Source organism: Octopus sinensis, linkage group LG7 (assembly GCF_006345805.1).
Source record: "Octopus sinensis linkage group LG7, ASM634580v1, whole genome shotgun sequence".
NCBI lineage: Eukaryota > Metazoa > Mollusca > Cephalopoda > Octopoda > Octopodidae > Octopus > Octopus sinensis.
The window spans coordinates 10726365-10741594 of NC_043003.1; the positions used below are offsets into that span (position 1 = coordinate 10726365).

The 15230-nt window shown below is 39.3% G+C and overlaps 1 protein-coding gene across 2 annotated transcripts in view; it reads right to left on the reverse strand.

Annotated features, from left to right (window-relative positions):
* Window positions 1-15230, reverse strand: part of LOC115213984 (uncharacterized protein C12orf29 homolog) — a 155954-nt gene that overhangs the window by 103258 nt on the left and 37466 nt on the right. For both annotated transcript variants that reach the window (XM_029782994.2, XM_029782993.2), the window contains one exon: window positions 572-702. In XM_029782994.2, coding sequence (XP_029638854.1) covers window positions 572-702 — 131 coding nt within the window. The remainder of the gene's footprint in view (window positions 1-571; window positions 703-15230) is intronic.

Consider the following 15230-nt stretch of genomic DNA (forward strand, 5'->3'; position numbering starts at 1 on the left):
GTCACTGCCTGGAATCGAACTCGAAATCTTGGGGTTAGTAGCCCATGCTCTTAACCCCAAGATTCCAAGTTCGATTCCAGGCAGTGACCTGAATAATAATAATAACAATAATAATAATAATAACAACATCGAAAAATACTTTAGGAGTGAGAACCCAGGTTCTAAATTTTCCCAAGACACCTGATGAAGGCTAGAGGGTATATCAGCTGAAACGTTGTGTTAACAACAAACAAGATGAGGACAAATATCCGTCAAATGTAAATAATGTAAATAATTCCTCATCTCTTAAATATAGAACTAAATTATTTCAAGTTCTCATGAATATATATCTTGTTTTTTCCCCTGACCTACTTAACAACTGGTGTTGGTTTGTTTACATCCTATAAGCCTAGTAATTTTCAAATGCGACTACTTGAATAAGTAGCAGACTTCCCAAAAAAAAAACATAAATACTAAAGTTGATGTGTTCAGTTAAACCCTCCAAAGATGATGTCCCAGCATGGCCACAGTCCAATGACTGAAACAAAAAAATACAAACGATAAATATTTTTTTAAAAATACAGAACCTGACCTTAAAATCTTGCTCGAAATTCCACTGAAACGTGGCATCTTTATCAAGTTGCTCATTCTGAAATTTACGAAATTCTTTCTCGGCAAACTTCTTGGGTTTTCTATCATGACGGGCCCATAACCATGGCCTGTCTGCAAAGAGAAAAAAGGTCGTAAATAAATGTCAATGTCAGGATTGTTATAAAGTTAGGAAGAACAATGAACATTTATAAATGAAAGGACATCATAGTTTTGATGGTGTCATATTTAATATTCCAGGGTGGCAAACAAAGCATGATCCCATTGAGGTGAGATGCAGGTTTGCAGGCCAATTTCAAGTTGACCAAAGCCTTGTGGGTTTATTTGGGAGATAGAAACTGAAATAGACCTGATGTGCTGGTGTTTGTGCATATATATATATATATATATTATAAAGGGTAAAATTAATTAATTAATTAATTAATAATCAATAATTTTACCAAGTAGTTTGGTATGTTAAAAGAACTATTATCGGTATACTTAAACAAAAATTTTTATAATTATGAGTATAATTATAATTAGGGTTCAGCAAAAAATTTGCTTCACCACATACCGAAATTTAGAAATAGCAGTTAAAACTAACTATTTCTCTACCATAAGAAAATCTCCCAGATAGCAATACACAACACCCATGCACGTTATTTTTTTCTCTTTGCCTGCGTGGGTTGTTGAGTATTGCTGTCTGGAAGATTTTCTTGTGGTAGTGAAATAGTTAGTTTTAACTGCTATTTCTAAATTTCGGTATGTGGTGAAGTAAATTTTTTGCTGAACCCTAATTATAATTATACTCATCATCATCATCATCATCGTCGTTTAGCGTCCGTTTTCCATGCTAGCATGGGTTGGACGGAGCATGGGTTGGACGGCTCATAATTATAAAATTTTTTTGTTTATATATATATATCAGGTCATCCCCATAAGTTCTGTCCGAATTTTGAATAAAGAAAACAAGTGATCAAATGTTATATTTAATTGAAATTTAATCATCAATGTACTTTCCCTGATTATCTATGACTTCCTTCCATCTATTTACAAGCTTTTTAATCCCATCAATGTAAAACTCTTTTGCTTTCAAAGCGAAGAACTCTGAAATGTCAGTTTTGACCTCCTCCTGGCTTGCAAAAGTTATGTCCCCCAAATGATTCTGTAAACTACGAAAAAAAGAGTAGTCTGAAGGAGCAAGGTCGGGAGTTTTTTTTCCAACCAAGCTCTTCGATCTTCTGTGACGTGATCTTTACAGTGTGGGGTCATGCATTGTCCTGATGAAACATTACCCCTTTTCGATTCACTAAAGCGGGTCTTTTTTCCTTCAAAGCTTGGTTCAAACACTCTAATTGCCGATAGAAGACTTGAGCATTGATTGTTGCATTAGGTGGTATCAATTCAAAGTGAATTACTCCTTTACAATCCCACCAGATAGAGAGAACATATTCCCCATGAAGTTCCCTTAATCGGTTGTGGTAGAGCTTTTTCCCTTTTACCAAGCCAGTGTTTACGACATTTAACATTTCGATAGAAGATCCATTTTTCGTCACCAGTCGCAAGTCTATCCAAAAAGGGTGGAATGAGTTCACGAGAATGGAGAGAAGAGCAGATGTCAACTCGGGATTTGCGGTTGCTTTCAGACAATTCATGAGGCACCTATTTTCCAAGTTGTTGAAGATGATGATAAACAGTTGTATGGTTTGAACTAAGCTTTATTGCCAATTCTTCAACTGATAATGCAGGATTTTCTTCAAGTAATGCCTCAAGGAGCTTATCATCAAATTCAACTAGACGTCCTGTTCGATATTCAAGGCTGAAATCTCCACTTCTGAATTTTGCAAGTTCTTTCATTCAAGCATTCTTTCCCATAAACTGAGTGTATGGTTTGAGTCGCTTCGGCAGCAGACTTTCCTTTTCTGTACTCATAAAGCATTATGTGCCTTAAATGCTCTTTGGATATTTCCATGTTAGAAAGGGTTTTAATCAAAGAAATTTTAATTCTATTATTCTGTAAAATAATATTCAATTAGTTTAAATGTACACAAATGCATAAAAATAATTTTTAATTCCATTAGACATTCTAAAATACTATTATATATATATATATATATATATATATATAAAATTTATATTATTATTATATTATTATTATTATTATTATCATAATATATATATACACACAAACACACACACACACAGTGCTACCTGCCAGGCTCCCATGTTGGTGGCACATAAAAAGCACCCACTACACTCTCGGAGTGGTTGGCATGAGAAAGGGCATCCAGCTGTAGAAACCTTGCCAGATGAGATTGGAGCCTGATGCAGCCACCTGGCTTGCCAGTCCTCAGTCAAACTATCCAACCCATGCCAGCAAGGAAAGCAGACATTAAACGATGATGATGATGATGATGATGATCACACACACACGCACATATATATGTGTGTGTGTGCGTATACACACATGTATATATGTATTATATATATCTATGTGTGTGTGTGTGTCTGTGTGTTTGTGTGTGCGTGCGTATGTGTGTGTATGTGTGTGTGTGTGTGTGTAGTGTATGTGTTTGTCTGTGTGTGTGTGTGTGTGTGTGTGTGTAGTGTATGTGTTTGTCTCTCTGTGTGTGTGTGTGTGTGTGTGTGTGTGTGTGTGTCTGTGTGTGTGTGTGTGTGTGTGTATGTGTGTGTATGTGTTTGTCTGTGTGTGTGTGTGTGTGTGTGTGTGTAATTATTTAGAAAGCCACAACAATGCTGGTGAGAGACAAAAGAATAGAAAACCTTAACGGAACAAAAACAAAAGAGAACACTACACTTCTATGTTCTTTTTCGATACTTCTGTTACAAACCCCTTATCAAGAACAAGGGAGATACCATTCACAAGTCACATCTCACCCCACACTCCATATCTGTTCTGATCACTGCTACACTCATCTCGCTTTTATTCTTTTCTCCTCAGTTATGGTTTCTAAGCCAAACTATTTGAATAAAATGTAAAAACTGTAAACCTTTGTTCTTGTTTCCCTTGTCTTCTGGGTCTTTTATTTCCAGCTTGTATTGTTGTGGCTTTCTAAATCACTTTTAATTCTAGTTTATACAATGCTTCATCGAATGTCTGTTTATGTTATCATATTTATATAAATTTAATTACTGGTTTCTTTTTGCTCCTTTTCTGTTCCCTTTTCATTTCTAAAATTTCAGTTGTTTTGCCATGGTACCTGAGATGCATTCAGGTTTTGTAGGGAGTGGCTGCATGGTAAGTAGCTTGCTTACCAACCACATGGCTCTGGGTTCAGTCCTATTGCATAGCACCTTGGGCAAGTGTCTTCTACTATAGCCTTAGGCCAACCAAAGAATTGAGAGTGGATTTGGTAGATGGAAACTGAGAGAAGCTTGTCGTATATATATATACTTGCACTTTTCATGCTAGCATGGGTTGGACGGTTTGACTGAGGACTGGTAAGCCGGGTGGCTGCACCAGGCTCCAGCCTGATCTGGCAAGGTTTCTACAGTTGGATGTCCTTCCTAATGCCAACCACTCTGAGAGTGTAGTGGGTGTTTTTTATGTGGCAACAACACAGGAGCCAGTCACGTAGCACTGTGTGTGTGTGTGTGTTTGTGTATATATATATATATATATATATATATATATATATATATACACATAAGAAAACACCATCCGAGCATGGCCGTCAGCCAGCCTCGTCTGGCACCTGTGTCGGTGGCACATAAAAAACACCATCCGAGCGTGGCCGTCTGCCAGCCTCGTCTGGCACCTGTGTCGATGGCACATAAAATCACCCACTACACTCTCGGAGTGGTTGGCGTTAGGAAGGGCATCCAGCTGTAGAAACACTGCCAGATCTGACTGGCCTGGTGCAGCCTTCGGGCTTGCCAGACCCCAGTTGAACCGTCCAACCCATGCTAGCATGGAAAGCGGACGTTAAACGATGATGATGATGATGATGATATATATATACAATTTCTTTACTTGTGTGATGTTTTGCTATCCTGGTAACTATTTATCTATTTTTTCCGTGTTGTTAACAAGGGAAAAATACACTCATCTATTTATATATTTATGTGTGTGTGTATGCGTGTGTGTGTGTGTATGCGTGTGTGTGTGTGTGTGTGTGTGTGTGTGTGTGTATGAGTATGTGTCTGTTTGTCTCCCCACCATTGCGTGATAACCAATGCCGGTGGGTTTACATCTCTGTAACTTAGCAGCTCAGCAAAAGAGACCTATAGAATAAGTACTAGGCTTACAAAGAATAAGTCCTGGGGACGATTTGTTTGACTAAAGGTGGTACTCCAGCATGGCCGCAGTCAAATGACTGAAACAAGTAAAAGAATAAAAAAAAAGAATAAAATAATATGTAGATAGGTGTGTGTGTGTGTGTGCATGCAAAGAACAGTGTATTTATGTCAGTGTGTATGTATATATATATATATATATATATATATATGCATGAATGTAAGTATATACATAAGACAAAATATGTGTCCATGTTTGTGCAACGCCATCACATGTAGTGTGTTAGTAGTTTGTGTGTGTGTGTGTAATTGTGTGCAAGTTTGGATATCACATGTAGTGTGTTAGTAGTTTGTGTGTGTGTGTGTGTAATTGTGTGCAAGTTTGGATATAGGGTTATACCTCATTTTATGAGGCCCCGGGTTTATGAGTTTTATTTTATAATAAATATAAAAAGGAGGTGAGCTGGCAGAAACGTTAGCACACTGGGCGAAATGCTTAGTAGTATTTCATGTGTCTTTATGTTCTGAGTTCAAATTTCGCCGAAGTCAACTTGGCCTTTCATTCCCTCAGGGTCAATAAATTAAGTACCATGCATGTGAAAGGGGGCTGGTGACACTGACATCTGTGTGTGTGCATGTGTAGGTTTGTGGATGATTAGTCCCACTTGCCACAGGTGCCGTGCAGTAGGACTGAACCCAGAGTCATGTAGTTAGCAAGCAAGCTTCTTACCACACAGCCATACCTGAATCCACATTAGCCAACATTGTTTACCAAGTGAACTCATTCCTCTCCAGTTACCATTCATTATGGACATTGTCTGACAACATCACAGATTCCCAATATATTCTATTCATTCGTTTGGCAGGAGAAACACTCTCTGCTGCTGACAACGAACGTAGCATGTCTCTTCATCTTGTTCACCATTCTTCTGGAATCTTGGCCACTTAAGAAATCAATGTATTTACCAATTTTCTTAATTAAAACAAAATCAATTAGGTTCAATGTATCTGATTTGACATGTAGATATCCGGATGAGAAGTGGCTGGGCCGGCAACAAGTGGTGAGAGAAAGTGCCATAGTATGGATGTGTATAGGTGAAGATGTATAAATATTGCAAGGGTGTATAAATAGACTGCTACCACCAACACTAGCATCATCACTGCAACCACCACCACCATCTGCTGCTGCAGCCACTGCTACTACCATCACCACCACCACCACCACTGTCGACATCAATGCTACTACCACCAGCTCCATCATCCCTTCCACAACCACCAATCCATCACCCATTGCTGTCACAACTGCCATGATTAATACAACCACCAACACCACCATCACCATCACTACCACCAACACAACAACCATCACAACCACCACCACCACCTCCACCTCCACCATCACCATCACCACCACTGCTACCATCACCAATACCAACACCTTAACCATCACAACGCCATCACCACAACAGGCATCACAACCACCACCACCACCACCACTACTGCTACCATCACCAATACCAACACCTTAACCATCACAACCAATGCCATCACCACCAGCAACACAACAACCACCACAACCACCACCTCCACCACCACCACTACTGCTACCATCACCAATACCAACACCTTAACCATCACAACCAATGCCATCACCACCAGCAACACAACAACCACCACAACCACCACCTCCACCACCACCACTACTGCTACCATCACCAATACCAACACCTTAACCATCATCACCAATACTGTCGCTGTCACCACCACCACCGATAGCATCACTTGCCATCACTAACACCATTGCTGCTGCAACCACCACCACTTCCACCACAATCATCATCACCATCACAACCATCACCACCTCCACCAAAACCATTACCATCACCACCTCCACCACCACTATTACCATCATCCCCACCACCTGCTGAAGTTTGAATTAAATCTATCTCTGTCACTGAAAGTCCACTTATAATCCTCTTTTATCCCCTTCCTGCTTCCCACCCCACCAAGATACCCAACATACCCATCCATTAGCATATCTACCCAACATACCCATCACAATTAATTCATAGCCACCATTTGCCCTCACACACTGCACCCACTTCAACTCGGCCTCAACCACTCAACTGGAAATCCTGTGTGAGAAATGCACAGTCATTATGTGTGGTTGTCGCATTTCCTCTCGTTAGCCCAATAATTAATTACAATTAGATTGCATGGCTGTGTGGTAAGAAGTTTGTCTTTCAACCACATGGCTTACGGTTCAGTTCCATTGCATGGTACCTTTGGCCAGTGTCTCGAAATACGAGACTAGAAAAACAGCCAACAACTGATGAAGGGTCATTCTTTATGTTGCTGGTTTTGTTTTGCATTTGTCTCTTTCGTTGTTCGAAAGAATAGTTCATGTTCCATGTACTCGTGCTTCGTACTTTTTGTCGTACTCATTTCATGACGTTCTGTGCCCATATATGCATATATATATATATAATATATATATATATATGTGTGTGTGTGTGTGTGTGTGTGTGTGTGTGTGTATGTATAGATGTAAGTATGTACATATACATATGTATATATGTATAAATATATAAATTATTTATATTATTATATATATACATATATATATATATTCTTTTATTTGTTTCAGTCATTTGACTGCGGCCATGCTGGAGCACCGCCTTCAGTCAAGCAAATCGAACCCAGGACTTATTCATTGTAAGCCTAGTACTTTTCCTGTCCATCTCTTTCACACCAAACCACTAAGTTACAAGGATGTAAACAGACCAACATTGATTGTCAGAGTAATGGTAGTGGGGAGGACAAACACAGACACACAAATACATACATATATATATGATAGGCGTCTTTCAGTTTCCGTCTACCAAATCCAGTCACAAGGCTTTGGTTGGCACAAGGCTATAATAAAAGACACTTGCCTAAGGTGCCACGCAGTGGGACTGAACCTGGAACCTATGGTTGGTAAGCAAGCTACTTACCACACAGCCACCTCCTGTGCCTATATATACATATATATCGAAATTAAATTCGAAGATTGGCATCCGTGCTAGTGGAGCACCAAGAGTACCATACGAGTGAGATCGGGGTCAGATCAACAAGCTGGCCTCCGAGCTGATGGCAGGTTAAAAACACCATTCAAGCATGATCATTTCCTGCATCGCCCTTACTGGCACTTGTGCTGGTGGCACATGAAAAAACATTCGAGCGAGGTTGTTGCCAGTGCCACTGGACTGGCTCCTGTGCAGGTGGCATGTAAAAAAACACCATTTTAGCGTGGCCGTTGCTAGTACCGCCTGACTGGCCCTTGTGCAGAAAGTCTGCCAGATCAGATTGAAGCCTCGTGCAGCCATCTGGCTCGCCAGTCCTCAGTCAAATCGTCCAACCCATGCCAGCATGGAAAGCGGACATTAAACGATGATGATGATGATGATATATGATTGGCTTCTTTCAGTTTCCATCTACCAAATCCACTCACAAGGCTTTGGTTGGCCCAAGGCTATAGCAGAAGACACTTGCCCAAGGTGCCACGCAGTAGGACTGAACCTGGAACCATGTGGTTGGGAAGCAAGCATCTTACCACACAGCCACCTCCTGCGCCTATATATATATATGTGTGTGTGTGTGTGTGTGTGTGTGTGTGTGTGTGTTGTGTGTGTGTGTGTGTGTGTATGTATAGATGTAAGTATGTACATATACATATGTATATATGTATAAATATATAAATTATTTATATTATTATATATATACATATATATATATATTCTTTTATTTGTTTCAGTCATTTGACTGCGGCCATGCTGGAGCACCGCCTTCAGTCAAGCAAATCGAACCCAGGACTTATTCATTGTAAGCCTAGTACTTTTCCTGTCCATCTCTTTCACCAAACCACTAAGTTACAAGGATGTAAACAGACCAACATTGATTGTCAGAGTAATGGTAGTGGGGAGGACAAACACAGACACACAAATACATACATATATATATGATAGGCGTCTTTCAGTTTCCGTCTACCAAATCCAGTCACAAGGCTTTGGTTGGCACAAGGCTATAATAAAAGACACTTGCCTAAGGTGCCACGCAGTGGGACTGAACCTGGAACCTATGGTTGGTAAGCAAGCTACTTACCACACAGCCACCTCCTGTGCCTATATATACATATATATCGAAATTAAATTCGAAGATTGGCATCCGTGCTAGTGGAGCACCAAGAGTACCATACGAGTGAGATCGGGGTCAGATCAACAAGCTGGCCTCCGAGCTGATGGCAGGTTAAAAACACCATTCAAGCATGATCATTTCCTGCATCGCCCTTACTGGCACTTGTGCTGGTGGCACATGAAAAAACATTCGAGCGAGGTTGTTGCCAGTGCCACTGGACTGGCTCCTGTGCAGGTGGCATGTAAAAAAACACCATTTTAGCGTGGCCGTTGCTAGTACCGCCTGACTGGCCCTTGTGCAGAAAGTCTGCCAGATCAGATTGAAGCCTGGTGCAGCCATCTGGCTCGCCAGTCCTCAGTCAAATCGTCCAACCCATGCCAGCATGGAAAGCGGACATTAAACGATGATGATGATGATGATATATGATTGGCTTCTTTCAGTTTCCATCTACCAAATCCACTCACAAGGCTTTGGTTGGCCCAAGGCTATAGCAGAAGACACTTGCCCAAGGTGCCACGCAGTAGGACTGAACCTGGAACCATGTGGTTGGGAAGCAAGCATCTTACCACACAGCCACCTCCTGCGCCTATATATATATATGTGTGTGTGTGTGTGTGTGTGTGTGTGTGTGTGTGTGTCTATATCTGTGTCTTTGGGTCTGTGTTTGTTCCTCCAACACTGCTTGACAACCAGTGTTGGTGTATTTATGTCCCTGTAACTTAGCAGTTCAGTGTGCATGACTGATAGCAGGAGTACTAGGCTTTACAAAAAAAAAATCCCGGGTTCAATTTGTTCAACTAAAACCTCTCCAGGCCATGCTCCAGCATGGCTCAAGTCAAATGACTGAAACAAGTAAAAAAACTACAAGATAGTTGTAACTGAGTGTCACCACTATACAGTGTCCTTCATTTGCAGTCATCCAAGACACATCCTTATTTGGAAACAGATGGGGGTTGGTGACAGGAAAGGTATCTGCCCGTAGAAAATCTGCCTTGACAAATTACGCACAACCCATGCAAGATAGAAAAGTGGACGTTAAATGATGATGAGGGGGATGATGATGACAACAATGATGATGGTGATGATGATGACGACAGCGATGAGGACGATGGTGGTGGTGGTAGTGGTGATGATGATGATGATGACGATGACAATGATGATGATGATGTTGATGACGACGATGATGATGATGATGATGATGGTGCCAACGATGATAACACCGATGATGACAATGATGGTGATGATGGTGATGATGACGACGATGATGGTGATGATGATGATGGTGGTGATGATAACAGCCATCCCATCAGCATCAATTACACAAGTCATCCTCTTCTCTCTCAACACTAGCAACTCCTATCAGAACTATTTCTTACTAAAAATAACGTTTATTTATAGTTTTCCTTTGTCTCTGTATGTGTGTGTGTATGTGTGTGTGTGTGTGTGTGTGTGTGAGTGTGTGAGCATTTATGTATGAGTGTCTGTGTTTGTGTGTGCGAGTGTGTGTATTTATGTGTATGTGTCATGAATGTAATATGTATATGTGGTGTGTGTGTGTGAGAGAGAGAGAGAGAGAGAGAGAGACAAAAAGTGCATATGTGTGTCTGTATGTGTATGTGGGTGTGTGCATGTGTTATGGAGGGGTGTATGAGAATGTGTGTATGAATACCGTGTGTATATGTATGAGTGTGGTGTGTGAGTCTGGTATGTGTGTGCGTGTTGACGAAGTAAAGTGCTAGTCAACTACAGTTAATGTTAGAAGCAATCTTTGTTTATAAGAGTAACAATGTTAGTTATGTATTGAAGACATCAAACAATGAAAGCATGTATCCCTGCCCCGTAAAATTCTGTTGACCGTTCTTTGAGCCACGTTCTTCACTACAGTTTTCACTTCTTCGTCACTGGACTATCATCTCTTCAGCCCCATGAAAGAGGGTTTGAAAGACAAACATTATTCCAGTGACGAGGAAGTGAAAACTGTAGTGAAGAAGTGGCTCAAAGAACAGTCAACAGAATTTTACGGGGCAGGGACACATGCTCTCATTCGAAGGTGGAACATTGCTATTGAGAGAAACGGTGACTATGTTGAGAAGTAGGGATGTGATCTACAGAGGATCAGCTTCATTTTGATGTATGATACATGTTCCTGTGTTGGTAATTATACCTGTCCTAAATAAAATGGCATTATTTTTTGACTCACCCTCATATCTATAATAATAAAAGTGAAATTCTGTCTGTCCATCCATCCAGAACCCCTGTATCTCGGTCTATGTTTGCTCTTCATATTATACCCCTACATAGACATATCATACCTTAAACATCAGGATGACCCTAGGATCAAAAATCTGCCCTTCATTTGGTCCTTGAATATCCAGCATTGGGATCAGATCTGGATGAGGATTTGTTACATGCTAACAATTGAAAATTCAAATTTTAAAAAGAACTCAAAAAATTGTGATCTTAAAAATTTTTCATTTAAATTGAATTTAAAGTAATACCATATTGGTAGGGGACCAATAAAGGCTTTATTATTATTGCTCCTTTTAGTTTTGGGTTGTAAGCCCAGCTAGCCCCCCATGAGAGTTAGTATTAAAGTCCACATGGAGGGCATCTTTTAACCCTTTCATTACTGTATTTCTGTTGAGATGTTCTGTATTTCTTTCAATTAATTTTAAATATAACAAAGAATTTAGTAAAATAACTTACAGTTATCATTAAACTAGTGTTAGGAACATATATTGGGACTAAGGTTTGGTGGAAGATTTTAATTCAGAACTTATGAAAACAAGACATTTGTACTACAGAACCAGAGGTGGTGGTTTCAGCCAGGTTGGTATCAAAAGGGTTAAGAATTGTTTCTCTATTATATATTTCAACCCTTTTGTTACCATATTTCAGTTGAAATGCTCTGTGTTTCTTTCAATTAATTTTAAATATAACAAAGAATTTAGTAAAATAGCTTAGTTATCATTAAACTAGTGTTAGGAACATAAATTGTGACTAAAGTTTGGTGGAAGATTTTAATTCAGAACTTATGAAAACAAGACATTTGTACTACAGAACCAGAGGTGGTGGTTTCAGCCAGGTTGGTTCAAAAGGGTTAAGAATTGTTTCTCTATTATATATTATTTCAACCCTTTTGTTACCATATTTCAGTTGAAATGCTCTGTGTTTCTTTCAATTAATTTTAAATATAACAAAGAATTTAGTAAAATAGCTTAGTTATCATTAAACTAGTGTTAGGAACATAAATTGTGACTAAAGTTTGGTGGAAGATTTTAATTCAGAACTTATGAAAACAAGACATTTGTACTACAGAACCAGAGGTGGTGGTTTCAGCCAGGTTGGTATCAAAAGGGTTAAGAATTGTTTCTCTATTATATATTTCAACCCTTTTGTTACCATATTTCAGTTGAAATGCTCTGTGTTTCTTTCAATTAATTTTAATATAACAAAGAATTTAGTAAAATAGCTTAGTTATCATTAACTAGTGTTAGGAACATAATTGTGACTAAAGTTTGGTGGAAGATTTTAATTCAGAACTTATGAAAACAAGACATTTGTACTACAGAACCAGAGTGGTGGTTTCAAGCCAGGTTGGTATCAAAAGGGTTAAGAATTGTTTCTCTATTATATATTTCAACCCTTTTGTTACCATATTTCAGTTGAAATGCTCTGTGTTTCTTTCAATTAATTTTAAATATAACAAAGAATTTAGTAAAATAGCTTAGTTATCATTAAACTAGTGTTAGGAACATAAATTGTGACTAAAGTTTGGTGGAAGATTTTAATTCAGAACTTATGAAAACAAGACATTTGTACTACAGAACCAGAGGTGGTGGTTTCAGCCAGGTTGGTATCAAAAGGGTTAAGAATTGTTTCTCTATTATATATTTCAACCCTTTTGTTACCATATTTCTGTTGAGATGCTCTGTGTTTCTTTCAATTAATTTTAAATATAACAAAGAATTTAGTAAAATAGCTTAGTTATCATTAAGCTAGTGTTAGGAACATAAATTGTGACTAAAGTTTGGTGGAAGATTTTAATTCAGAACTTATGAAAACAAGACATTTCTACTACAGAGCCAGAGCTGGTTTCAGGCAGGTTGGTATCAAAAGGGGCTAGTTTAATGATAAAAACCTATAGGATATTTTTAAAACATGGAATGGCTATGAGGGTCTACCAGAGTAAAATAAGGATCAAAGGGGTCCATAGGGGGGAAAATGGTTGTTGAGAACCACTAGTCTACAGCAAAAACCTGTGAAAACCCACATTTGTCATAAGACAGAGCTACTCATGGAAATGCCTTCCTTCTTGTGGTCCATTTCTAGCAGAGTGGCTTATTAAAGGTGGAGGTGGGGGGGGGGATGGACAAGTACAGCAGAGAGGGTGGGGGAAGCAGGGTATGGGTATGAAACATTCATACCACAGCCACCTTGACGCCACCTCTTCAGCACCGTTTGATCTGATACTGAATTATTTGATATCAAGTGTTTCTTTTTAGATTTCTCTTGTTCTCCTCCCCCTCCCATTCCTACTCATCTTTCTCCTCCCCCTCTCATTCCTACACAGCTTTCTCCTCCCCCTGCCATTCCAACCCATCTTTCTCCTCCCCCTCTCGTTCCTACCTAGCTTTCTCCTCCCCCTCCCATTCCAACCCATCTTTCTCCTCCCCCTTTCGTTCCTATCCATCTTTCTCCTCCCCCTCTCATTCCTACACAGCTTTCTCCTCCCCCTCTCATTCATACATATCTTTCTCCTCCCCCTCTCATTCATACATATCTTTCTCCTCCCCCTTTCGTTCCTATCCATCTTTCTCCTCCCCCTCTCTTTCCTACCCATCTTTCTCCTCCCCCTCTCGTTCCTACCCAGCTTTCTCCTACCCCTCATTCCTACCCATCTTTCTCCACCCCCTCTCTCTCTCTCTCTGTTTATGTGTGTGAGTATTTAGTTTTGTTTGTGTCTGTGTGCAATGGCTTTCTTTCTCGTTTTCTATTTCTGTGTGTAAGCACATTTCTGTCTGATTGAAGGAAGAGATGGAAAATGTTAATGGGAAGTACAGTCAACTAATAAATTACAATGTCTTTCTCTTTTTCGCTTTCACCCCCTCCTTCCCTCTCTCTTCCTCTCTCCATCTGCCTCTCTCTCTTTTTCTCTCTCCTTGTTGATGTGTGTAAGCATATTTCTCTTTAAGTGTCTGAGGAGATGGAAAATGCTTATGTTATTTATGTTCAGTTAATAAATAGTTATGTGTCTCTCTATCTTTCCCTCCTACACTTTCTTTATCTCCCCCTCCCCCCTCTCTCTCTCTCTCTCACTCCATCTGCCTCTCTCTCTATTTCTCACTCCTTATTGATGTGTGTAAGCATATTTCTCTTTATGTGTGTGGGGAGATGGAAAATGCTTGTCATTTGTGTTCAGTTAATAAATAGTAATGTGTCTCCCTTTCTGTTTTATCCCCCTTCTCTCTCTCTCTCTCTCTCTCTCTCTCTCTCTCTCTCTCTCTCTTCCTCTTTCTCTCCCTGCTTATGTGTGTAAGCATACATCCCTTTATGCGTTTGAAGAGAAGGAAAGTGTTTATGCCAATCGCATTCAATTAACCAATTGTAATGTCTCTCTCTTTCTTTCTCTGTCTCTGTCTGTGTGTGAGCATCTGCCTACATTTTTACATATATATGTACAAAGTCTTTCTCTCTCCTTCTCACTATTTGTGTGTATATATTTCTGCACATGCCACTGTGTGTCTGAATATGCGTGTGTGTGTGTGAGTGTGCTTACTTCCAGTGCCAAAAAGTACAGTCACCAAAAATGGCAGTCAACCATGTCCAGTCAACCATGCCAAACCATCATCATCCAAACAGCTGCACCAAATCGTCTCCTTCCACCAGCATATCAGGGTGATGGTGGGGTGGAGGGTAGAAATATTTATCAACGGAAATACACAAATACTAAAATAACTGAGATAAACAAACTTGATGTTAAAGAAAGGGATGGTTACAGAACTAACTTTATATATACATCTATACACACACCTACATATATATACACACACACCTACATATATATACACACACACACACACACATATATATATATATACATACATATATGTATGTATCTATCTATTTATATATATGTATATTATTATGTATGTATGAATGTGTATATATATATATATATATATACACACACATGTACATATATACATGTATACATGTATATGTATGTA